General features: G+C 45.5%; 1 protein-coding gene across 1 annotated transcript; it reads right to left on the bottom strand.

The window, feature by feature from the left end:
• Positions 1–3,461: 3,461 nt before the first annotated feature.
• LOC115091590 (olfactory receptor 51G2-like) lies at positions 3,462–19,937 on the bottom strand. Its single transcript, XM_029601766.1, has 3 exons — positions 19,032–19,937; positions 12,693–12,722; positions 3,462–3,710 (listed from the first exon to the last, which is right to left on the bottom strand). The coding sequence occupies exons 1-3, from the start codon at positions 19,935–19,937 to the stop codon at positions 3,462–3,464; spliced, it is 1,185 nt and encodes a 394-aa protein (XP_029457626.1).
• Between the last annotated feature and the right edge of the window lie 6,360 nt (positions 19,938–26,297).

A 26,297-nucleotide genomic window follows, 5' to 3' on the forward strand; every position in this document is an offset into this window, starting at 1 on the left:
GCCAATGTGATGGGTTCTGCGGCCATTGTGGCGGCTGGCAAGATGTACAGAAAAATAATATGTTTCCTCCATATGCTGGACGCCACATATACAACAATTGTAAAGGGCATAGTGATGGAGGGGGTCTTCGTATCAGTTGGGTCTCTGGATAGCTCTGGAACCAAGATGGTGCTATCAAGTGTGCCACCCTATATTCCCGAGCCAGGGTCACCTGCGCACCCTGGGGGAGGTTCGTTCTCCCATCACCGTGATACCCCTGGGGTGCAGGCACAGGACTATACGCCCCATCCTGCCCTATAGGCTGCAGGTGACCCTGAAGCTGCCTCAGGAAAGGGAGGAAAGGGAGATCTCTTTTATTATCCCACATGAGAGGGCCCCACACATTATTTACCACAGCACAGAGGAGGCGAGGTGCTTCCTGTGCCGGGAGGTGGGACATACCCGCAAAGTATGCCCCGAGGCAAAGAAAGCCAATAAGTCTGCCGCCCCCTCACCTGCAGCTGCTACTAACACCTTGGTAGCTGCAAATCTCTCTACCCCAAACTCCACCTGTACCTCTGGGGGCCAAGGCGCTAGCATCTCTACCACCTCTGCTAGACTCGCCCAATTGACACCACTTGGGCCTTCCCCTCCACCACCAAAATTTCAGATGCCCATCACCCCAACATAACTGCCAGTACTGAGGAACAGCAGGGGGGCCCTCTAAAACCATCTCAGAGGTCCTCAGGTACATCACAGCCGAAACCCCTACTGCCAAACCCGGTAATGAAGTAAAAACTTTCTCTGGCGTGACAAAGAAAGTCACAACAAAAACTAACAGGACATGCCAGAGTGACGGTGAGGGTGCAGTCTCTCTACTCACCTTCCCAAAGAGACCTGCCCCTCACCCCAGTATTGTTGAGGCAGCTACCCCCTGCAAATAACATCTCACAGATGAGAATGAGCCAACCATCCATCATGCAGGGAATCACATCTAATGAGAATGTGGCTACCATCCCAATGTTACTGCTATCAGCAGAGGCCTTAACTACCCTGCCCCCCCCAATTTCAGCAGAGGGTGGGGTCAACTTCTGGAGATCTGGCCACTGCTGATAAGATAATGGAGCGGCTTAAGGAAGGAGAACAACTGCCTTCCCTGTCAATCTTCAAACCTGAGTCCACCCCCACGGAGGAAGCATCAAACCCTTCTGACCCCTTCCATGTCACCTCTCCCCTTGTCAACACCTCTGTTGAAGGAAAAAAAGAAATCAAGACTGAAAGAGGGAAAGGGAGGAGTTAGGGGTGAACTGGGTGTGGAATAAATGCACAGGGGAGGAAAGGTCTGCTCCCAAAGTCAGGAGGAGGATGCTGGTCCGTTATGGGACAGGGGACTTGGGATCTGATTCCAAAGATCCAGGCCCAATTACCAGCAAGGGCCTGGAGCAGAGGCCTGAAACATGAGATCCCAACTCAGTTACATCATCAGAGGTCCGATCCCCAAAACATCAGCTTTTATGGGTAGAGCGAGTCCTTGAGCAGATCTCCTTTGCTGAGATACCCCCTTTGCCATCATGGCTCAGGGGGCAGAAAATCCTTCTCTTGGAGGAACCATCAAGATAACCCCTTTCTTCTCTCTCCAACCACCACCAGTTGGCCTGTAACCCTCTGAAACCCGGGTGGCTGAGAAAGAAAGGGAGAGCCACTGGGGAACCAGGTCTTATCCTGGTCACAGACACTGAGGTCAAGACAATCAGCAGAGCAGATTGGGCCTCAAGAGAGATGAAGCTGGAGACAATGACTGAGGAGGAAGGGGTTTCCAGATTATTAGTGACCCCAGACTTGGCCATAGAGACTGGCTCTACTGAAACACTGGAGGGAGAGGAAGCAACATCTGTAGCCTCCTTAGAAGTTGCTCCTCCTCTCACTAGCCAATCTCCTGAGGTCCCAGTAATGGTGACTATAACCCCTCTAGAGGAGCTCCTAGAGAGGGTGGCTGTCACTTTGCTGGAAGCTTTCTCATCAGCTCCGGAGGAGCTATACCAAGTGCCTCCATTTTCCACCGCTGGGAAGACCATGGGTCCCTCACAATCAGAGATGCCTTCTCGGGATAGTGAGGGACCTATTAAGCTTCTTTGTGTTTTACTATTTGTAAACCACTTAGGTCTATCCCACATTGAATAAGAGGTATATAAAAGTTTTAAGATAAATAAATAATTTTGGATCAAGCTGAAGAAAAAGTCTCTCCCTGATCATGGGAAGAGCTTTGAAATCCTCAGCAGTGGGAAGACAAGGGATGATGATGAGTCAGATGACGAGTCTGTAGGTGTTGCAGAGCCTGAAGACTTCTCAGGCTCCCATCATTCTGAAGCAGAAGACCCTTCAATTTCTGGAGGGGACCATGCATCTCAGAAAGATGGAGCATTTGGTGTTGGATAAGTGGCCAGATGCAGAGTTGCTGCGATGATCGGTCTGTGCCATTCTCTGAGCCAACCATCGGGCCAAACTGTACGGGACAGCCGAACATGCCTGTCTCTGTAAGTTCTATAACAGCCTCAAGCTCCTTAAGTAAGGACTTGAGAATAACATTGACAGAGGATGGCTTTTAGCATAGGTACACTCAATGTCAACAGCTGTAGGGTGGGGCTTTGGAGACTTCCAGGTACTCAGCTTCCTTTAAAGGGAGAAGTATGCTGTGAGCTTTCTCCAAAAGACCCACACCACTCCAGCAGATGAGGCCAACTGGCTGCTGGAGTGGCGTGGCAGTGTCTTGTTTAACCACCTCACTGCTACATCTTGTGGGGCGGTGACACTGTTTGCAGACACTTTTGAGCCTGAAGTGCTTTATGTGAAAGCCACCATGCCAGAAAGACTGCTGCACGTCAGGGTCCAGCTTGAGAGCAAAATCATTAATTACATTAATGTGTAGGCTCCAAGCGCAGGGCCTAGTAAGCAGCAGTGCTTCAGCTAGATGTTAACCTATCTTGACAGCTTGGAGGTTGATGAAGCAATGTGCTCAGGGGTGATTTTAACTGCACCCTTGAGGCCCTGGACAGGAACAGCTAGGAGCCACACCAGAGCTCAGCTGTCCTGAGGAGTTGGCTTGCTGCTTCTCCCTGGTTGACATCTGGCGAGAACACCACCCTGAGTCTTCTGACACCTTCACCTTTGTCTGCGGAAGGGGCTCTCCTTAACGATCTAGAGAGTATTCGATCCAGAGCTAGAGAATTCTACTCAATGCTCTTCTCTCCAGATCCCCCTGACCTGGACACCAGCAGGGTTTTATGGGAGGGGCTTCCCATGGTTAGGGTGAGACGGACCGACTGGACGCACCTCTTGGTCTCACCGAGATCTCTGAAGCTGTAGGTCTGATACCCATGGAGTTCTATCATCACTTCTGGAGTGAGCTAGGGCCTGACCTCTTGAGGGTCCTAGATGAAGCCCTCGAGACCGGACAGTTACCGCTGTCATGCTGTTGCGCAGTGTTAACTCTGATACCTAAGAAGGAGGATTTGTGCAACATGAAGAACTGCTGCCCGGTCTAGCTGTTCAGCACAGTCTATAAAATCATAGCCAAAGCCCTCTCGCTGCAGCTTAAATCTGTGCAAGCCAACGTGATTCACCCCAACCAGTCCTGTATGCTCCCAGGCAGTACCATATTTGATAACATCTATTGGGTCCATGATCTGATCCATCTTGCTCGCAGGACTGATCTGCAGATCGCCCTTCTTGCTCTAGACCAAGAGAAAGTGTTCAACAGGGTGGATCATGGATACTCATGGAAACCCTGCAGGCATTTGGATTTGGCCCACACTTCATGGGTCTTCAACTCCTGTACAGCTCTGCAGAGTGCCTCATGAAGGTCAATTGTTCCCTAACAGCACCTCTGGCATTCAGGCAAGGAATACATCAACCTAGTCTGGGCAAATGTATGCACTGGCCATCGAGCATTTCCTGCACCTCCTACACAGGAAGCTCAGCAAGCTGGTGCTCAGGAACTCAAGATGTGGGTGACTCTTTTGGCATATGCTGACAATGTACTCCTCATGGCCCAAGACCCGGTTGATCTAGTGAGGCCCCAGGAGTGTCAGCAAGTGTAATCTGCTGCGTCCTTGGTGAGGATCAACTGGACCAAATGTTCCGGGTTTTTATTAGGATGATAGGAGGATACACACCCCGAAGCTTTACATCATCTATCTTGGAGTGGAGAGACGTTGCAATACATAGGAGCCCACCTGTCGACAGTGGAGACCAGGGCTCCTGTCATCTGGTACAAGCTGGAAGACAAAGTGGACACTCACCTGAGGTCATGGATGGGTCTGTTTAAGTTGCTATCCCTCAGGAGAAGGGCCTTGGAGATTACCCAAGATTGCCCTGAGTCTAACCCCTGAATTCTTGATACAGACCCAGAGGAGGTTGCTAGATTTCTTCTGGACCGGGAAGCACTGGGTCTCTGCAGGGGTCCTGAGCCTCCCACTGGAAGAGGGCAGGCAGGACCTGATAAGTATCCAAAGCCAGGTCCAAACGTTCTGACTCCAGACCCTGCAGAGGCTCCTTTACGTAGACCCTACCTCTGCAGTGGTGCACATTAGCCTGTTACTATCTTCACCAGTTTTGCACCCTACAATATGACTGGCAGCTTTTTTGTTCTTGTCCAAGAAGTTATGAGAGGATCCTTTAGAGGGTGCCCGGCTTATATCAAGATCTGATTAAAGCCCAGAACTTGATCTCCATGAGAGAAGTCCCAGCAACTGTAAGCATGGAGTTTCTAGCCAAGTCTCTGCTCTTCAACTCATGCCTGAGTGCGAGCATGCTCGAGTCCCCTGTGGTTTGCCATCAGCTAATTCTGGCCAGAATCACAAAGGTCGGGGATCTCCTGGACTAAGATAAACGTGAGTGGGTGACGCCAGAGATCCTAGTCCATCTCATTGGTCTTGAAACCCCTTGTGTTGTCTGTCATCTGCTCCAGGAGATCAGAAACACCATTACACCTGATCAGCGCTCATTCCTCGAGGGGGTTCTGCAGACCAGACATCCCCACCAGACTCAGAGCCCCGTGCGTCCAATCTGCTTATCAGTTGCACATCCCCGCGAACTCCCTCAGCCTCCCCACCCAGACAATCCATCTAAGTTGTCTGGTTTTATTGCAGCACATTTCTGTACAGTGCCAAGGTGCAAGATCTTCTCAATCGTGCTTCACACCATGCAGTTCCTCGCCCTCATCTCCCATTCAGATACCATCTGGCGGGATGTTCACCTACCATCTGAGGGCGAGAAGCCCCATTGGGCATCCTTCTATTCCCAGCATATTTCAAGGCCCATCGGGGATCTGAGCTGGAGAATTTTCCATAGTGCGCTCAGCACGGGTGAGTTTTTAGCCCATTTCATACGAACATAAGAAATTGCCATGCTGGGTTAGACTAAGGGTCCATCAAGCCCAGCATCCTGTTTCCAACAGAGGCCAAACCAGGCCACAAGAACCTGGCAAGTACCCGAAAACTAAGAAGATCCCATGCTACTGATGCAATTAACAGCAGTGGCTATTCCCTAAGTAAATTTGATTAATAGCCATTAATGGACTTCTCCAAGAACTTATCCAAACTTTTTTTAAATCCAGCTACACTAACTGCACAAACCACATCCTCTGGCAACAAATTCCAGAGCTTTATTGTGCGCTGAGTGAAAAAGAATTTTCTCCGATGAGTCTTAAATGTGCTATTTGCTAACTTCATGGAGTGCCCCCTAGTCCGCACAGTGCTCCAGGCAATCATCTTCTCAAAAATAGATTACTGTAACTCTCTTCTGATCGGCCTACCTGCCAATACTATCAAACAATTACAGATGCTGCAAAATGCAGCAGCCAGAATTCTTACCAGGTCCAAAAAAAGGGACCACATCTCTCCCATCCTGATGAACCTCCACTGGCTCCCTATCAAATTCAGAATCTTATACAAAGCACTTACCATAACCCACAAAGCTCTCTACAACATCACTCCACTAGGGCTCAAGATCCCTCTCCGACCAAGCTTACCATCCAGACCGGTAAGAGCAGCATATAAAGACACCCTCCAGGTCCCCCCATTAAAAACCACATTAAGAAACAGAGCCATCTCTTCGTCTGGACCAACACAGTGGAACTCTCTTCCGCCAGACCTCCGGCTTGAACATTGCCCGGTCACATTTAAAAAAAGACTCAAAACCTGGCTGTTCAAGCAGGCCTTTTCTTAAATCAGATATCTGTTGACCCAATTCAGTTCACTCACTAGTAGTCCATTGACTCTTTCCAACCTTCGCTCGATATAGATGAATACTGTTTGTCCTTCTAAAGTCCCAATCCCTAGATCATTTGCCAATACTACTGTCTCATACCAATCATAACCCTTGTAGACTTTGTATATAGTTTTGAGTTATACCCCTGTTTCATCAATTCATGATCCTAGTTTGTACACCCTGTTTCAATGTAATTGCTCTCTTCGAGGCACTGTTAATGTTACAATGTAAACCGAATTGATTTGTAAACTCTTACAAGAATTTCGGTATATAAAACTGTTAAATAAATAAATAAATAGTCTTTCTATTATTCGAAAGTGTAAATAACCGAGTCATATCTACTCGTTCAAGACCTCTCATGATCTTATAAACCTCTATCATATCCCCCTCAGCCGTCTCTTCTCCAAGCTGAACAGCCCTAACCTCTTCAGCCTTTCCTCATAGGGGAGCTGTTCCATCCCCTTTATCATTTTGGTTGCCCTTCTCTGTACCTTCTCCATCGCAATTATATCTTTTTTGAGATGCAGCGACCAGAATTGTACACAGTATTCAAGGTGCGGTCTCAGCATGGAGCGATACAGAGGCATTATGACATTTTCTGTTTTATTAACCATTCCCTTCCTAATAATTCCTAACATTTTATTTGCTTTTTTGACTGCCGCAGCACACTGAGCCGACGTTTTTAAAGTATTACCCACTATGATGCCTAGATCTCTTTCCTGGGTGGTAGCTCCTAATATGGAACCTAACATCGTGTAACTACAGCAAGGGTTATTTTTCCCTAAATGCAACACCTTGCACTTGTCCACGTCAACATTTGATTTTCCCCTGTGCACTGTATTTCATTTTTGAATTACAAGCACACTAACCGGTTTATGCTGAGTTTTAGTTTAGAGTGGTCTTTTTTTCTTGGTTCTCCTCAAAGGGATGCATGGTTGTGTGTACTGCTCTGGTAGCACCACCAGATGGCATCAGACTGTGGCCAATCTAAAACAGACCTGGTTTCCTTCCCCTGCATGCAGGTCCTTGTAGACTTGCTTTTCTTAGGGAATGCAATAGGGAAGTCAGAATAGGTCCCAGCATGCCATGGGGTAAAACCAGGACTGCATCAACCTGTCCTGAAACCTGGAGCCAGTTGGCAACCCTAGCTGCCTCATTTGCACAGACACCGGCAGGAATTCTCCACGGCGCTTCGGTGAAATGGAGTCTGCCATGTTGGAAATGAGGACAGATGAAACGGAGGCTGATGTTCTTGGAAAATTTGGCTTTTGCACCTTAATAGTCTCTTTAAAATGGTTCTGTGAGGGCTCTAAAGGGGTTCACAGTGTTTCTCGACATCTCTGAACCCAATTACAAAGTAAAACACTCCTAGAGATCACCATAACAAAATGTAACCTGTTCTCCCACACTTCTTTCAACATAAACTTTCTTAGGATTTCGTTTCAGCTTTCTCACTTGGGGACCCTTAGAATTTGGACACAGAATATTCCTGCTGTAAATGCCATTTATACAGACTTTCCCCCAGACTCTGCCAAACTCGTTATCAGGGTTCTTAAACCCTTCTCAACACTTTAAAATAGAGGGGGAGGGGTATTAAAGCTTCCCTCATCTGACCCCCATTGCTAGTCTTTCCCCGAACTGGCATCAAACTGGAAGAGACGCCCCCATATTGCAAGCGCTGGGGAGATACCACGCTGTCCCCGACGCTCATTCACGGCTCTCTCCTGGGACAGCGGCAGAATCCCACCGCTGCCGCTGCTTACACTCAAGTACCCCCGATGCACCGCGATTCGCCCACGGTGGCGGGTGCGTTTCCTCCTCCTTCACCAGCACAGACCCCCGGGCAGCCCCGCGAGGTAGGAAATCCTCGTGGCCATGTTCTCAGCTGACTGCCCCCTCTGCTCTGTACCGCGATGATGGCAGCCCAGCACGCAGCAGACTAATCTGTCTCTCTCCCGCGGTCCTGAGCCCCGCAGCTCTCTCTATCTGTCCCAACTATGGCTGCTGTTACAGCAACTCACCAGCTGCCCCTTCCTGCTGCCCCCTATTTAGGATCAGGACGCCACAGAACTGACTCCCCAGTAATGTGGGCTATGACAGCAAGGGCACAGTCAGGTAAAATAAATGATAACTTGCCTCATTATTAAATATTAAAAACATAATGTTACCCCCTTTTTATTTACTTTTAACCCCTTAGGTTACATCAAAATGATGTAAAGCACCCAGGGATGGATGCAGGAAAATATCGGCCTGGGGGATTTTTTCAAACCAGGCCTATGGGGTATTTGATGACCTCATGCACACTTCCTGCAGCTCCCAAAAAGTACCCCGGGTCAACTCTGGAATCCAGCAAAACTGAGGCAAATATCTCCAAAATAAACTTCATCTTTCCTAAATAATTAAGACAAACACATTCTAGAGACCAGGGGTGAGCAGAGCTGCAGCCCCCATGCAAATTGGTTGGGCCCCCTATACATCTGCTTATTTCTCTTATAGATTATATATCCTGGATTCCTGGTCTGGCTCTTGAACCATTTCCAAATAATGACACTGCCAGCCAGCGTCAGACTCACACACGCTCAATCACAAGCAGATTGTTAGATTGCAGAAACTTTATTGGCACACACGAACTCACATACTCTTTCTCAGACACAAAGTATGTATGGGTGTGTGTCTCTCACTCTCACTCTCTCTGACACAGACGCACACACACTCTCTCTCATAGACAAACTGTGTATGGGTGTCTCTCTCTCTCACTCTCTCTGACACAGACGCACACACACTCTCTCTCATAGACAAACTGTGTATGGGTGTCTCTCTCACTCTCTCTGACACAGACGCACACACACTCTCTCTCATAGACAAACTGTGTATGGGTGTCTCTCTGTCTCACTGACACAGACGCACACACACTCTCTCTCACGGACAAACTGTGTATGGGTGTCTCTCTGTCTCTCTCACTCTCTCTGACACAGATGCACACACACTCTCTCTCACAGACAAACTGTGTATGGGTGTCTCTCTCTCTCACTCTCTCTGACACAGACGCACACACACACTCTCTCACAGACAAACTGTGTATGGGTGTCTCTCTGTCTCTCTCACTCTCTCTGACACAGACGCACACACACTCTCTCTCACAGACAAACTGTGTATGGGTGTCTCTCTGTCTCACTCTTTCTGAAACAGACGCACACACACACTCTCTCTCATAGACAAACTGTGTATGGGTGTCTCTCTCTCTCTCACTCTCTCTGACACAGATGCACACACACTCTCTCTCACAGACATACTATGTATGAGTGTCTCTCTCTCTCTCACTCTCTCTGACACAGACGCACACACACTCTCTCTCACAGACATACTATGTATGAGTGTCTCTCTCTCTCACTCTCTCTGACACAGATGCACACACACTCTCTCTCACAGACATACTATGTATGAGTGTCTCTCTCTCTCACTCTCTGACACAGACGCACACACACTCTCTCTCACAGACAAACTATGTATGGTTATGTCTCTCTCTCTCTCACTCTCTCTGACACAGACGCACACACACTCTCTCTCACAGACAAACTATGTATGGTTATGTCTCTCTCTCTCACTCTCTGACACAGACGCACACACTCTCTCTCTCACAGACATACTATGTATGAGTGCCTCTCTCTCTCTCTCTCTGACACAAACGCACACACACTCTCTCTCACAGACAAACTATGTATGGTTATGTCTCTCTCTCTCTCACTCTCTCTGACACAGACGCACACACACTCTCTCTCACAGACAAACTATGTATGGTTATGTCTCTCTCTCTCACTCTCTGACACAGACGCACACACTCTCTCTCTCACAGACATACTATGTATGAGTGCCTCTCTCTCTCTCTCTCTGACACAGACGCACACACACTCTCACAGACAAACTATGTATGGTTATGTCTGTCTCTCTCTCACTCTCTCTGACACAGACGCACACACACTCTCTCTCACAGACAAACTATGTATGGTTATGTCTCTCTCTCTCACTCTCTGACACAGACGCACACACACTCTCTCTGAAAGGTTACTTATGTACTGCTTACACAGTGATTGCCCCCAGTCCAGCGCTGCTGCATCATGGTGTAAAGCTCTTGCTTGCTGCCAGCCCTTCCCCATTCTCCAGCAGCCTCCTCCCTTTCCCAATCTCATTCTCTAGGAGACTCGCTGGTTCCACAGCCGCTGCTTCTCTCAGAGCTCAGTGCAGTCACCTCAGACAGAAACCTCCCCAGCACTGCACAGGCACTTCCTCCTGGCTTTCCCCTTCCTTCCTTACTGTGCCTGTAGCTTGTGCAACCCTCCCACCCCTCTAATGCATTCCCATTAACTGCAGGCTACACAGGCTGCTGCTTTTATGCTTCCCTAGGCTCGGCTCTGCCTATCAACTCCAGGGGAGAGGGGGGTCAGAAGTGACCCATACTGTTCCCTGGGAGAGAAAGTTAAGCTCTGGCCGAGAATGGGGAGAACCACTAACCCAGAGCAGCCCAGCTCAGATGCAATCCTGCTTTCTCTTGTGGAGCAGTGCAGCCAGGGCTGGTGCAAGGGTATTAGGTGTCATAGGCGAACCTTACAGCCTTGCACACACTCCTGACCCCAACCTTCCCACAAATAATTTAAAAATATGCATTTATAATAACAGATGTTACATGAAAAAGAACATTCAGTGCTCTAAAGTAACAATATCACTTATAATATGTGCATTATTTACATGCACTGCTGTGGTACCAACCAGAAGACTCTGCAAAAAAGACACCTGCAGTCATATGGTATCAAGACTATTGTAAAACAGGTCAGCCCTCAGAAAGCTGTAGGTAAACTGAGTCACAATATAGTAAACCTTCCATACTAAAATAGCACTAACTGTCAGCACTCAAAACAGTAACAACACTGTAAAGGCAACACTGAAAATATTACACCAGGCCCTAAAACACCAATACACCGGATATTAAGAAAACAGTACAAGCCAAGCTGCTATAGATCCCTACACAGAAACCACATGCTAGCAGAATAGCTCACCTCAATCACACATGCAGAACACACAGAACCTCACTAAATACAGAATAAAGAGACAATAAAGTATAACTAGAAACATGCAGACAAAAACTGAATTGGAAACCATAACAAGTCAGACTCTTTATGCATTGCAACAATGGAAAAACAGAAACATCACCATTCCTCATTAAACATCAAACAATAAAATCAAGATATATAAACCATCATTCTAGTAAAGCCATACTTATGTATTCTTTTTATATTTCAAAGCAGCTGTTGAATAAAACATCCAATGATTAAAAACATATAACAGTGTTTTCTTAAATTTTCCAAACATCAATAAAATATTTCAAAATAGCAGAAACATCAAATAAAACCCAATAATTAAAACTAAAGCTAAAAATATCCCCTGCTGTTCATGCCTGGGAACTTTAGACTCATGGCTTATTCAGGGATAGGTGTGCACAGGCTTTCTCCTCTCTCTCATATATACACACTCTCTAACATACATGTTCATTCTTATACAAACTCCCTTACACACATGCAGACTCTGTCAGAAACTCTGGCTCACACACATGTTCACTCACTCGGTCTTGCTCACTGGTTTAAATAGTCTTCTTGCTCACATATATACTCATTCACTCACTCATTCTCTCGCACTCACATGCTCACTGGCTCACTCACACTCTCTCACACACACATGCTCTGGAAACCACAGCAAGCCTGGCTGCTGTATTATGCAGTGCAACAATGGAAAAACAGAACAGCATCATTCCTCATAAAACATTAAGCAATAAAGTCAAGAAATATAAAACATCATTCACATTAAAATCATACTAATGAAAAGAGTAAATGTCAAGTAGGCAACAGACAATGAACATCCAGTAATTAAAATGACCCATAAATGTTTTCTAATATTTCCCAAAGAACACATTTTTCAAACAGCAGTCACATGAAATACCCCCACTTTTAAAATAATAGGATTAAAACCTCCAAATCTCCATACCTGGGATCATTTTATTTCCAATCACCCACAGATAGTTGTGGATTGGGGAAGGGAGCCTCACAATCTTTATCCTCTCTCCCCCCTCATACACACTTGTCCACATTAAATTTCATCTGCCATTTTGATGCCCAATTTTCCAGTCTCACAAGGTCTTCCTGCAATTTATCACAATCTGCTTGTGATTTAACTACTCTGAACAATTTTGTGTCATCTGCAGATTTGATTACCTCACTTGTCGTATTTCTTTCCAGATCATTTATAAATATATTGAAAAGTAAGGGTCCCAATACAGATCCCTGAGGCACTCCACTGTCCACTCCCTTCCACTGAGAAAACTGACCATTTAATCCTACTCTCTGTTTCCTATCTTTTAGCCAGTTTGTAATCCACGAAAGGACATCACCACCTATCCCATGACTTTTTAGTTTTCGTAGAAGCCTCTCATGAGGGACTTTGTCAAACGCCTTCTGAAAATCCAAATACACTACATCTACCAGTTCACCTTTGTCCACATGTTTATTAACCCCTTCAAAAAAGTGAAGCAGATTTGTGAGGCAAGACTCCCACCCTTCTCCAGGATTTGCCCCCCGTTGGGGCAGGCAATAGGGAATGGAGGAGTCCTATTTCTAGACCCAGGAGGTGGGTCAGCCAAAGGCTGCCCCGCCTTGCCTCATTAAACATTTCTATTTCTCTGGTGCCCTCTAGTGTGGACACTGAAGACTGAAAACAAAAAAATAACAGGCCCAGAAACTCAGTGGTTAGAGCACTGAGCTGCAAACAAGGGAAGCCAGGGTTCAAATCCTATTGCCATTGCTTGTGACCTTGGGCAAGTCACTTCACCCTCCATTGCCTTCCCTCTGTCCTGGCCTTCGGTGATTTCACCTGCACCGGGCCATGCAGGGGGGGGGGGGGAGGGAATGGGAAATTTCATCCTTCACTCAGGCAGCAGATTGCCTTGAGCTGCCCCTGATGATGATCATTCTGTTTTTTTCATTGTTGCACTGCATACAGTGTCTGGCTTCTTGTGGTTTCCAGTTCAGTTTTGTCTGTGTGTTTGTATTTCTGGTTTATGGTTGCTCTGTTCTGTGTTTGTTGAGGGTCTGTTTATGTTCTGCATGTGTGACTGAGGTGAGGCATTCTCCTAATAGGCAGTGTATTAGTGTTTTATGGCTTTCAGAGGGTCAAGCCCACACCCAGCCCACATCACAATAGGCCTAATACCATACGGGTTTCAAGTATCTTTTTTGCAGGGATTTCTGGGTGGCATCACAGCAGTGCATGTAAATACAATGTAAGCGATATTTTTACTTCAGAATACTGTACTGTGATATTTTTCATGTTAAATATAAATGCATAACTTTTAACTGTGTGCAGGATGGGACTATAAGGTTCGCCTAGGGCACTTAATATCTGTCACATCGGTGGACCCTTGAACCGAAGCTAGGTTGGTGCCACCTGCAGGGAGAAGCCCAGAAAGTCTGTTGGCAGGCAGAACTTGGCTGATTCAGAGGCCTAACAGGGACTTCACCACTACCAGCCCACGTTCCCCGCAGGTTGAGCCCTTGAGTGCCGGGGCCGGCTGGAGTTAGGCGCAGGCCTCTGGATGGAGAGGTATCCGTGAAGAAAGGAGCAGGCAAGAAGAACAAGTTTGTATGGGCCAAAGTCGGGGCAGACAGCAGAGCAGGTGAGGTCAAGATGGGATCTGAGGTCAGCTGGGAGACAATCCAAGGCAAGCTGAGATCCAATCCGAAGAGTCAATCCAGAAGGAAGGAACTGAAGAGGCAAAGGAGCAGGAACCGCAGGAGAGGGAGCACAAGGACGAGACCAGTACCAGTCACTCAGGAGCAGGAACCACCGGAGAAGGAACACAAGCAACTTGCTACTCGCAGGAGTCGACCCGTTGCTGAGGCACTCGAGGATGGTCCGGGCTGTCCTTATGTATGGAGGCACAGGAGACGTCATCCCGGGGCGGTGGTGGTTTTATAGCTTTGGGCCCTTTAAATTCTGAAGACGTGCACATGTGTACACCTAGGGACGCTCGCTCAGTGGAAGTGCATTCCCCACACGGCGCGGCTTAGACTGAGCTGCGGCCTGCCACATCGTCGCTGCAGGAGGCATTGCAGTGTCAGGGGGACCCCCTCTATTCCCAGCTGGAGGTAAGAAGGGCCGGCCATGGGGGGAACCCGCGGCCAGCCAAACACAACACTACCCTTGCCCCAGCCATGGGTTCGGGGAGGGGGGTGTTAGTTTTTTAAAGTTTGTATCACTAAAGGGAGGGAGCTGGGCTTTCTTTTAGTGGCCCGGGAGAGAGAATGAATGAATGGGGAGGGGGCAGCACTGGCCCTGTTCCTAAGGAAGATACGTGAATAACGTTTGCTCTTAAAATTACGAGCACACATATCCATGCTAAGCATATTTTAAATAGTTCACGTGCACTTGCGTGATTTAAAAATTCTCGTGTATGTGCGTTCATGCACGCATACGCCCATGTAAAGATGATTGCGTACTCATTTTAAAGTTACTGTCATTGACTCTGGGTTTCAGATTAGATTGGAGTACGCAGACAGATTCACAGAAAGCAGATCTGGGTATCATTTGTGCAGAGGTCGTGTTTGATGATGAAAGACTGGATCAGGTGACCCACTTGCAGTAACAGCTGGATAGGTCCTACATCTGAAACTAGAGGAGTCACAAGACTTGGGGGAGAGAGATCCTTGCATAAGGGATTTGATGAATCTCAAAGAAAACGAGGCTCTAGAGCTAGGGGCAATGGGATGAGGGTAAAAGGAGGTAGAGTCAGAAGTAATCTAAGGAAAAATTTCTTCAAGAAGACGGTGATGGATCCATAGACTTGGCCTCCCTGCGGAGATGGTGGAGACAAGGACAGTATCTGCTGAATTCATGGACAAGCAGAGGGGATCTCTGAAGGAAGGGTAGGGATTATAAAAGCTGAGTAGCTGGTGTGCATGGGCAGACTACATAGCCCATAATGGTCTTTTTCTGCCATCGTGTTTCTATGTTTCTAAATTCAATGGGGTACACTACATGGGCCATTTTGATCTTTATCTGCAGTCATTTGCTACGTTACTATGAGAATAACTCAGTGAAGGAGACAGAGAGCACTTGGAGAGGTATAAAAAAAAAAGCCTACAAAGAACAGGGTTACTACTTCTGCCACAGTCCAGACAGATATTCTTCTGAAAACCTGAAGCTAATTATGCACATATATGTTAATTTTTACAGGCACACCCTATGCATGTCTTTGAAAAATCCCCCTAAATGTTGGAAAAATAATAATAAATAAAATATAAAGTTCCTAGAATAAACATGTAATACTGTGTGTATTTATTTGTAATCTAATTATATTTTATTACAATTGCAAAATAAATTACAATCTTATCACTCAGTGTTATGCAGTCACATTTTTAAATGAAAAAATCATGAAAATCGTAACCATATTTGTCCTAAAGAACTCTTCAAAGATTAGCCATAACCAAGACTTTCCCTTCCCTTCCCTCCCACCCTTTTTCCCTTTTCTCCACCTTCCCTATCCAGCTCCATCATGCACATTAAACCCCACGTAAAGTAATGACACACTTTGTCTCAAAACTCGCTTTACACATAGGAGTTCTGTACTTTAGTCTGTAAAATTCTATTGTCTTCAGTCGATTACCTCAGTAAAATCTGCCCTTAATACGACAAAGCACAGAAGCCAGAATCGTGTTCCAGATTCCCTGAAAAGCTCACATCTTCTTCATGTCCATGTCTTTCACTGTCATCCACTCCATCGCTCTGTGGATCTGGTTCCCTCCACAACTTCAGATCTGGTGGTTCAGGCTGTGACCATTGTGATATTATTCACTTTTTGGTTATTAGAAGTCCTCTGTATATGAAGTGCTTATCAGGACTTTGTGCTAAAGAGGCCTCAACATCAGTGTCAAATAAACACACCAGTGGCATTCTATGGACACACAAACCTGGAATCTCAGGTACTCTCCCAAAAAGTGGAGACGTCTGGGCAGGACCATAGATGGTGATTAGAAGTTCCAGGTCATCTCCCAATTAAATAAAAAACAAAAACAAAAAACAAAACAGGGATGGGATCCATCAGGTCTAGAGGACACATATAAAGAGCAGGTAGTAAAATACTGCACGGAGCGGCAGTAGCCACAGAGGCATTCACGGAGCGGGATGCCAGTGGCCAGTGGTAGGTGTCCATATAAAGAGCAGGTAGTAAAATACTGCACAGAGCGGCAGTAGCCACAGAGGCATTCACGGAGCGGGATGCCAGTGGCCAGTGGTAGGTGTCCACCTTCACGGAGCGGAAGGATGGAGGGCTGTCATCTCCCAATTAAATAAATAATAAAAAAACCCAGGGATGGGATCCATCAGTTCTAGAGGACGCATATAAAGAGCAGGTAGTAAAACACTGCATGGAGCGGCAGTAGCCACAGAGGCATTAACGGAGCGGGATGCCAGTGGCCGGTGGTAGGTGTCCACCTTCACAGAGTAGAAGGATGAAGGGCATCCATCTCCCAATTAAAAAAAGAAAAGAAAAAAAGAAAAAAAAACAGGGATGGGTTCATGGGCTTATAGGTATTACCAATTATTAGGCTTTTCAATATTTGATGATAGTTAATGTGACTTTCAAGGCATTCTTCACTTTCGGTGCATGTCCGGCATGACTCCTTGCTTCAATGACAGGGGAAAAGAAAAACTGATACTTCACACATTTCCAGCATTGCCCTCTGCTTCATGGCAGAGAGCTATGCTGCCGCTTACCCAACTAATCAAACTTAATATTTCACTTGGAAGCAGCTCCAGCACTGCTCTCTACATTAATGGTGGGGGTGAAAAGGGAATTAGAACATAAGGTTACTAAGAGCCAAGAGAAACAGTTAAGTATGAGAACAAATGTGTGAAGCTTGCTGGGCAGACTGGATGGACCGGTTGGTCTTCTTCTGCCGTCATTTCTATGTTTCTATGTTTCTATTTGATGCTTGCAACATGGTGGTGTGTCACACAAGATGACTTTATGGGCTTGCACAAGTATATACGATGCATCAGTTTAAAACTGACCTCCCTTATACTCACATTCCCTTTGATGCGTTGTGTTCTCCTAAAGCTATTCTGAAATTATCCCATTGTAAGTCCCTGCAACCTCTTAATTTGTCATTTTTAAGACGCTGAGCTGGGTTTAGTTGTTATTAAAAATGTATAACATTTAGAGAAAACCTATTTGTTATATGCCCGTCTTGTACAGAGAACTGAGATAGGTTTGGGTTTTCAGAGAGAAGCATCAACACATTGAGGCCTCATTTTCTCAGAATAGCAGGAAAGGCTTGGTAAATTAGGCCCACGGTGTCTCATTTGTAAGAATGCATAAAAATCTCTGTTATCCATATGAAAGCAGGCTTTACGTTCCTGAAAAGAGGGCACGGATTGGGTGAACCTGAGGTTGAATCTCTGACATGTTCATCCCCTAAAATTGCCCATTTACCCAAACATCTGGAGTTAAGTCCTGGGTCCAAATCCCCATCACCCTCTATTGGGAAGAAGGAGGAAGTCTTTGGAGATAATTTAATTTTTTATCCGAATGTCTTCCATGTCCAACGCACAGGGTTCAAGTCCCACTGCCGCTCTTTGTGGCCTTGGTCAGGTCACTTTACCCTCCGTTGCCTCAGGCACAAAATTAGATTGTGAGCCCTCTGGGGATAGGGAAATACCTCCAGTACCTGAATGTAATCCGCTTCGATGTACACTGAGAAATGTTGGCCTTCCTGCATGTAACATGAAGGAAAGTGCTAATGACTTCGCCTTCTGTTTCTCTATTTCTCTATTTACAAACCTGTATTTTATCCATCTGTCCACTTTGCCCATCCATGTTCTCTACCAACCACTGATTCTGCATGAACAATGAGTTATTTCTCTGCTTCCCACAGCTAGACAATCTCATTTTCCATCCTATGCATTTTTTAAGTTCTAATAACATCTTTTCCCCAGTGCAAATTTCCTTGTTTGGAGTTGATAAGAATATTGGCTACAGATACTGAGAAGTCTATATTCAAAAGCATTTAGACAGCTAACTCAGAAATTAATCAGCTAAATGATTTTTTGGGCACAAAAATTCTAGCTGGCTAATAGGTTTGGCAGCTAGAATTTAGCCAGATAACTTAGAGGTGTAACTGGGAGGAGTTGAGTTAGTTGGCCAAGTTAATCGGCTCACTCCGATATTCAGAGTTAGCAGAATGACTTAGCCAGTTATGTCTGGTCAGACGAAATAGCTGTCCTAAAGTTAGCTCGCTGTATTTAGCCAGCTATGTTCAATAGTGCGACTGAACTACTGAATATACCTGGCTAACTTTGATATCCGGACCGTGTCTGAAAATGGACCTCATTGTGTAGAATTAACTGTAAGGCAATCAAAAGATTGGATTCCATAAACTTCAGGTCATCATTTCTCCTAACCTGCCATCTAAGTGACCTCTGCTGGGATCATGTTTCAGAGATCCATTATGCCTTCTGTGAAGAAACACTTCCTTACCTTACCATTGAGTCTAATGCTACCAGCCTTACATTATGACCCTATCTTCTAGAACTTTCTATCCAATAAAGCATGTCTTGTCTATTGAGATTTTTGACAGTGGGAGTACACTTGAGTTGCAATTTCACATCTCATTTCATTTCTAGTGACATATTTTCATTATCTCTCTGTGGTCCTGTTTTGTTCTGAATATTATGAGTATCTGTCTCTGAATCTGTTTTGTTTTTATGCTGTAGATAATTGGATTTAGCACAGGTGGAATCAAAAGGTAAACATTTCCCATTAGGGTGTATATCAAAGGAGGAATATTTTTCCCAAATCTATGCACCACAGATAAACCAAGCATCGGGATGTAGAAGATTAGGATGACACAGATATGAGACACACAGGTGTTAAATGTCTTGAGACGTTGTTCTGATGATGCAATACTCAGGACAGTCTTAATAATCATCACATAAGATAAAGCAATAAACAGAGAGTCTATTCCTGCCGTGGAAAGGACCACAAATAAACCATAGAGGTTGTTGATCTTGGTATCAGTGCACGCAAGCTTTAGCACATCAGGATGAAAACAGAATGAATGGGAAAGCAGATTGATTTTACAAAATGACAATCGTTTAAGTAAAATGATTATTGGGATCATTAATACAGTGCATCGCACTATGATGGCCACCCCAATGCTGGCTATGACAGAATATGTTAAGATGGAGGTGTATCTCAGAGGATTACAGATTGCGAAAAAGCGATCGAAGGCCATGGCCAGGAGCACCGAGGACTCCATTATTGAAAAATTATGAAGAAAGAACAACTGAGTCTGGCAGGCACCAAAATTAATTTCCTTGATGTTAAACAAAAAAATGCTCAGCATTGTGGGTAATGTAGTCAGTGTCATGCCGATATCATTGATGGCTAACATGGAGAGGAAGAAGTACATGGGAGCGTGGAGACTCCGTTCCGTTTTTATAAGAAATAGAATAAAGCAGTTTCCCAGAAGTGCAATAGCATACACTGCACAGAAAGGGATGGAGATCCAGATGTGCTGAGCTTCCAGCCCAGGAATGCCGAGCATGATAAAGGTCACAGGACTGTTGTTGGTATTATTCAAAGCATCCATACTTAGACTGAGGTAATATTGTGCTCAGGGTTAACAGTCTGGAAATGAATAGAAATAAATAAATTTACATTGTCTTTACACTATAAATCAGGGGGGATTAGTTTGATATCAACACAATAACATAGTAGTTGATAGCAGATAAAGACCAACTTGCCCATCTAATCCACCCAATCATTCCACTTCACATTGCCAAAGATAAATCCAAGCTGCCAGTTGTAGAAACTTGAAAACTTGTGGTTTACATAATAATGTGGTAACATAGGACATTCAGCAGATACAAGTCAACTGGCCCATTCAGTGTACCCAGGTATTCCGGTTCACACTATAAAGGATGCATCTCATCTGCCAGCCACAGAAGCTTGAGTGGTTGTAGGATATTGCTGCTTATTCAAGCCAACTTTTTCTGTCTTCTTTGGTTCTCTACCAATCAATACAGTTGAATATACAAATTTCCAAATGCAATCCAATGTCCATAAGCACCATCTTCACATCTCATATCCAAATCTTTCAACAATCCAAATATCCACCAAAACCAGTGAGGCTGCAGCCCAAACATCTAGCTAATTAGATCCCATTGGCTTTGCCAAGAAGGTGGTATAGTTTCCTGGTGAGACCTCACTTGGAATACTGTGCACAGTTCTGGAGACCACACCTTCAAAAGGATATAAACAGGATGGAATCGCTCCAGAATGAGGCTACTAAAATGGTCAATGGTTGTCATTCTAAAGCATATGGGGTAGACTTAAAGATCTAAAACTGAATTACCTAGAGGGAAGGCGGGATAGGGGAGATATGATAGAGCCGTTTAACTATCTCAAAGGTTTCCATACACAGAAAGGGGTAGATTTTAAAAAAGGGCGCCCTCACGTACTTTTGTAGGCGCATCAGGCGCAAACAAAAGTAAGCTGGATTTTAGTAGATACGCGCGTAGCTGCTAAAATCCCGGATCGGCGCGCGCAAGGCTGCCGATTTCGTGTAGCCGGCGCGCGCCGAGCCGCGCAGCCTACCTCCGTTCCCTCCGAGGCCGCTCCGAAATCGGAGCGGCCTCGGAGGGAATTCACTTTCGCCCTTCCCTCACCTTCCCCTCCATTCCTCTATCTAACCCACCCCGCCGGCCCTGTCTAAACCCCCCCCCCTACGTTTGTCGGGAGATTTACGCCTCCCAGAGGGAGAAGTAAATCCCTGCGCGCCAGCGGGCCGCTGGCGTGCCTAGACGTGACCCAGGGGCGGTTCCGGAGGGCGTGGCCACGCCCCCGGACCGCCCTGGGCCGAAACCACGCCCCCAGGCCCGCCCCCGAAACGCCGCATCCCGCCCCGAAAACGCCGCACCGATCGGCCCCGCCCCCGACATGCCCCCGACACGCCCCCCTCGAAAAACCCCGGGACTTACGCGAGTCCCGGGGCTCTGCGTGCGCCGGCAGGCCTATGTAAAATAGGCGCACTGGCGCGCAAGGCCCTGCTCGCGTAAATCCGCGAGCAGGGGAAGGGGTAAACTCAGGAAATATTTCTTTACAAAGGGTAGTGGATGCATGGAACAGATTCCCAGTAGAGGTAAAGGAGACAAAAAACAGTATTTGAATACAAGAAAGCATGGGATAAACCAGGGGATCCTTGAGGGAGTGATGGAATTTATAAATCTAAGGATAGATGGGCAGACTAGATAGGCCATACATTCTTTATCTGCCATTATGTTTGTATGTTTTCATTAACTGGCCATTATACTATCGCCAGCCCACCACTGACCCACTCGGTTTCTGGGGAGTGCTGACCTACTAGCATCACCTCAACTACCCCATGACCTGCTGTGTTACCAGGCTTACTCCTGTTCCTACTCCTGTCTTCTATATCTGACCCAAGCAAGTTCAGATTCCATTACAAGTGCTGGCCTCTCCCACCACTGCTAGTAGGATATTTTAGGCTTTCTTATTTTCCTCATGGATTCTAACAGTCCCACACTTAATTAGTCTTGTCCTTCATTTGCATGGCATCAGAGACTTCAGCTGGTCTGCATGCCCCTCAGTATGTGTCTGGGGTGTCAACCAGACTCTGCCCTCTGTGAGGTTAGTGTAGTGCAGGTGTGTTAAGGAGAATTACCACTCCCATGTGATGCAGGGGAAGGCTCTGAGAGGCTCTGATGAGGGGAAATGTCACCCTTAGCACAGGGCTGAAGGTATGCTGGGGTCTCTCCTAGCAGAGGACACTTGGTGGGCCTTGTCCATCCACATGAATGATCTGGGAGTAGAGCAGGAATATTGCAGCATTCCTGGAGTGGGAAGTCCTGGGAATCCATAATGTGCTGAAGGAGGAGTTCCTGAAAGAAGAAGTAAACCTGAGGAGACTCAAGAGCGAAGGGGATTCCTCAGAGCAACGGCTGAGTGTAGCATGGAGGTGTCAGAGGTGAGACAGCCTGTCTGATACAATTCACAGATTCAAAGACGGATCAAGGAATTCAGTCAAAAGGCTCTAGAGAGAAACAGTGGTGAGAGGCTGAGGAAGAGAGAGAAAAAGATTCCAGCAGCGAAAGCGCACTGAAGGTGGGCACAGGGTCACTGCTAAGGGGATTCTTTACCTAACTGAATTTCCAAGTACAAAGGGTAAAGCAGGTGCAGGGATTTCAAACTAAAATCCTTGGGTGTACTCTAGGAAGCCTTCTCTAATCCTGTCCTCAGTGTTGCCTCTTTCCACATGGGGAAATGTTGTGTGATCAGCAACCCACTCTTACCCACTTAGAGGAGAAGCCTCACTGGATCTGTACTGACAAATCTAAACAGTGTCACTGACCTCATCTTAGGTTAAAATTTATAGTCTAGCAAGAAATATACTCGGGAAGTCTTACATGTGCAGATGGAGTTTACCCGTCCAAGTGAGCTTTTGAAAACTGCAACAACATGCGCCATTGAATTGTCAATAGGTTTTACCCACATTAAGTTACATGCATAATTCCTTTGGAAATTCACCTGTTTGCACCTAAAATTAGCATATATGCATGTAAGTAATATCTACTCGCGTATTCCTTATGTTATAAAAGTTGCAAATGCATGCATATTTTCAATTTCACACTTGACCTGTATGCACATATAAAAGGGACAGTCTAGGCATGTTCTGTGGTGGGGAAGTCCATTTTTAATATCACTTACTCCAGATAATTAGTAGTGTAAAAATATATAAGTTGTATTTAAAAGACATGCTTAAGTGTCTATTAAAATAAAAACCTACGTACGTAAGTGCTGGCCCCATCACAGAGCATGCCTAGACTGTCCCTTTTATATTAGCATGCTGGATTTCAGTAGAGCTGACTTCAAGATTTTGACTGATAGTGCTGCTGAGTAGCAGTAATAATCACATTGGAAGCTGCTTTGGTTTCCACTTAAATTTTACTAGCAAATGATGGAAATTGATGAAAAGGGAACAAGGGGAATTGGATTCAGCAACATCCAGCTCTGAACCCTTATGATCTGGAGTACAGATATGCAGACATTAAAGAAAAAACACAGGACTGCTTCTAAGGCCAAGTCCAAAACCAAAGCATTGTCTGAATTTACCAGGAAAGCTGCTCACCCCCTAAAAATGTTGCTAGCAGTAATTTAGTTCTGGGTTTGACAGTTGTTTGGTTTCAAATATTAATGTTACTACCCTTACTATAAGGCTTGGGGTGAACCTGCATGGAGTGGCAGTTACTGCCCTTAGCAGAAGACATGGGGGTAACCTGTGGTTTTTGGACAATTGTGTTCAAACCTTGATGTAGGAAGAAAGCTCCTACTCAAGGTACAATCATGTAATAAGTTTAAAACAATTAAAATGTAACTGCATAATTTAATTTCATTTACTGTATTTTACAGGTTCAGAATTAAATAGATTTTATTCTTGACCCAACAGGAGGAGAGAATGACATTGTGTCTATTCAACTTACCAAAATCAGAGCAAGGCTAAATACTGAGTCATCCTGTATCCATTCAATTAATCCAAATTCTTTAGTCTCGTCAGAGGAAGGGGCTTGGGAGATTTCAGAGCTCAGGCACTACAACATCTTTTGATAAGTCTTACATTGGTTCAAGAAAAGTCGTCCCTGACAGTCAGGATAATATCGTCCCCCGTCCAGGAAATCAGGATGCGAGTGCACTGAGCAGGGATACCCGGGGTCTCTGCCAGGCTCACAGTGTGGGAGTATTTATAATGAATCTTCAGTAAATCCCTCAAGGATCTCACAGTCTGGGACTTTCTGCTGCTCTGGGGCTTTTTACAGTAAGTGCAAGCAAATTAAGCTCCAGATAAGCATCTAATATTAGAGCTGCTCTCAATACTCTTCTCCTTTAGCAAAATTAACTGAATCCATTGTCCTGCATCAGCTTTCAAATTACCTCAGTGATAACAAACTTCTCCAGCTCTTCTCATTCTGAGTAGAATAGGCTTGGGCTTCTCTCTCCAAACCCTGGAATGCACCATTGCGGCAGCTCCTGCAGGGAAGTGCCGGAGCAAATGGCATTTCTCCTCCTGAGAACCCGCACGGGAATTGGAAGGTGATGAAACGAAAGCCGGGTCCCTCTGCGATTGGGTAACTGAATAAAAGACTGGAAACAGAGGGGGGAGGGGGACTACCTGGTCAAGTTTTCCAAATGGAAAAAGGTTGTTGGTGGAGTTCCCCAGGGGTCTGTATTGGGACCCGTGCTATTTAGCATTTGCATAAAAGATCCAGAGAAAGGAACAACCAGCGAGGTGAACAAGTTGGCAGATGACACAAAATTGCTTTGATAATTGAAATGGTAGTGGATTGTGCAGAACGTCAGAAGGACCTTGTGAGACAAGCAGACTGGGCTTCTAAACGGCAGATGCAGCTTAATGTGGCCAAGTGCTAAGTAATGCCCGTAGGGAAAATAATCCCAGCTACAAGCACACAATGCTGGGTTCCGTGTTAAGAATAACCGTCCAACAAAAGGATCGTGGAGTGTGCAGTCAAGACGGCAAAGAAAAGGCTAGGAATTATTTGGAAAGGCAGAGAGAACAAAACTGAGAACATTGTGAAGCCCTTGCATTGCTCCACGGTGCAACTGCACCTTCAGCCCCTTTGTGCTGGTCTGGTCACCCCATCTCAAAAAAGACATAGAAAAGATACAGAGGAGGGCAACAAAAATGATAAAGGGGATGGAAAGCTTCCTTATAGAGAAAGGTTAAACAGATTAGAGCTTTTTATCTTGGAAAAGAGATGACTGAGAGGGGCTATGATTGAGATTTATAAAACCATGAGTGGGGTAGAACAGGTAAATAGGGAATGGTTATTTAATCTTTCAAACAACACTAGAACTAGCAGGCACACCATGAAACTAGCAAATCTTAAATAAATCTTAGAAAGTAAGAATCTAGAAGCTAAGGAATCTGATGCCAGAGGATGTGGTCAAAGTAGGTAACATATTGGGGTTCAAAATAGGATTGGAGAAGTCTATAAACAGTTATTAGCCAGGTAGAGTTGGGAAGCTGGCGCTTAAACCAGGGATTGAAATATAAGAAATAGATCAACTATTGGGGACCTGATGGGTACTTGTGGCCCAGACTGGCCATAGTCAGAGACAGAATGCCTGGCTTGATGGTCCTTGGTCTGCTCCGGCATGGTACTTCTTATGTCCTTAAAAGGTTTAGTCCAATCACTACTCTCCCATTCTCAATATGTCCCCTGCTAGGAGAAGCATAGACCTAGTGAAAGGATCATAGACCTTAATTTGTTGTTCCTCAATGTGAGTTTTGTTGGATGAAGAACATAAGAAAATGCCATACTGGGTGAGACCAAGGGTCCATCAAGCCCAGCATCCTGTTTCCAACAGTGGCCAATCCAGGCCATAAGAACCTGGCAAGTACCCAAAAACTAAGTCTATTCCATGTTACCATTGCTAGTAATAGCAGTGGCTATTTTCTAAGTCAACTTAATTAATAGCAGGTAATGGACTTCTCCTCCAAGAACTTATCCAATCCTTTTTTAAACACAGCTACACTAACTGCACTAACCACATCCTCTGGCAACAAATTCCAGAGTTTAATTGTGCGTTGAGTGAAATTATTTGTGCGTTGAGTGAAATTATTTGTGCGTTGAGTGAAGTGAGTAAAAAATCTAAATAAATAATTTCAGACACATTGGGATGCTGCAGAGGCAGTGCTCACCACCTCTGAGAGGAGGGGGTCATGGAGATCACACAATGGCAAAATCTAGTGGCCAGATTTTAGGAACCATGATTGATTGGTTCTGTACGGAGTCAAGCTGCATGGCCTCTGTTGGAGACATTTTTTGTTACTTTTGATGAATATGTATATAGATGTTAGGCCATATGGATTCAGAGTTTTCACCCACACACAGAGTAGTTTGAAGGCCACAGG

The sequence above is a fragment of the Rhinatrema bivittatum genome, chromosome 5 (genome assembly GCF_901001135.1).
Source record: "Rhinatrema bivittatum chromosome 5, aRhiBiv1.1, whole genome shotgun sequence".
NCBI classification, from domain to species: Eukaryota; Metazoa; Chordata; class Amphibia; order Gymnophiona; family Rhinatrematidae; genus Rhinatrema; species Rhinatrema bivittatum.

Coding starts and splice junctions, on each gene's coding strand:
- LOC115091590 (XM_029601766.1), bottom strand. CDS start 19,937: ATGGATGCTTTGAATAATACCAACAACAGTCCTGTGACCTTTATCATG. Junction 12,723..19,031: donor TAAAAACAAAACAGATTCAG/AGACAGATACTC, acceptor AAAGTCCCTCAT/GAGAGGCTTCTACGAAAACT. Junction 3,711..12,692: donor TACGAAAACTAAAAAGTCAT/GGGATAGGTGGT, acceptor CTCTTGGTCTAG/AGCAAGAAGGGCGATCTGCA.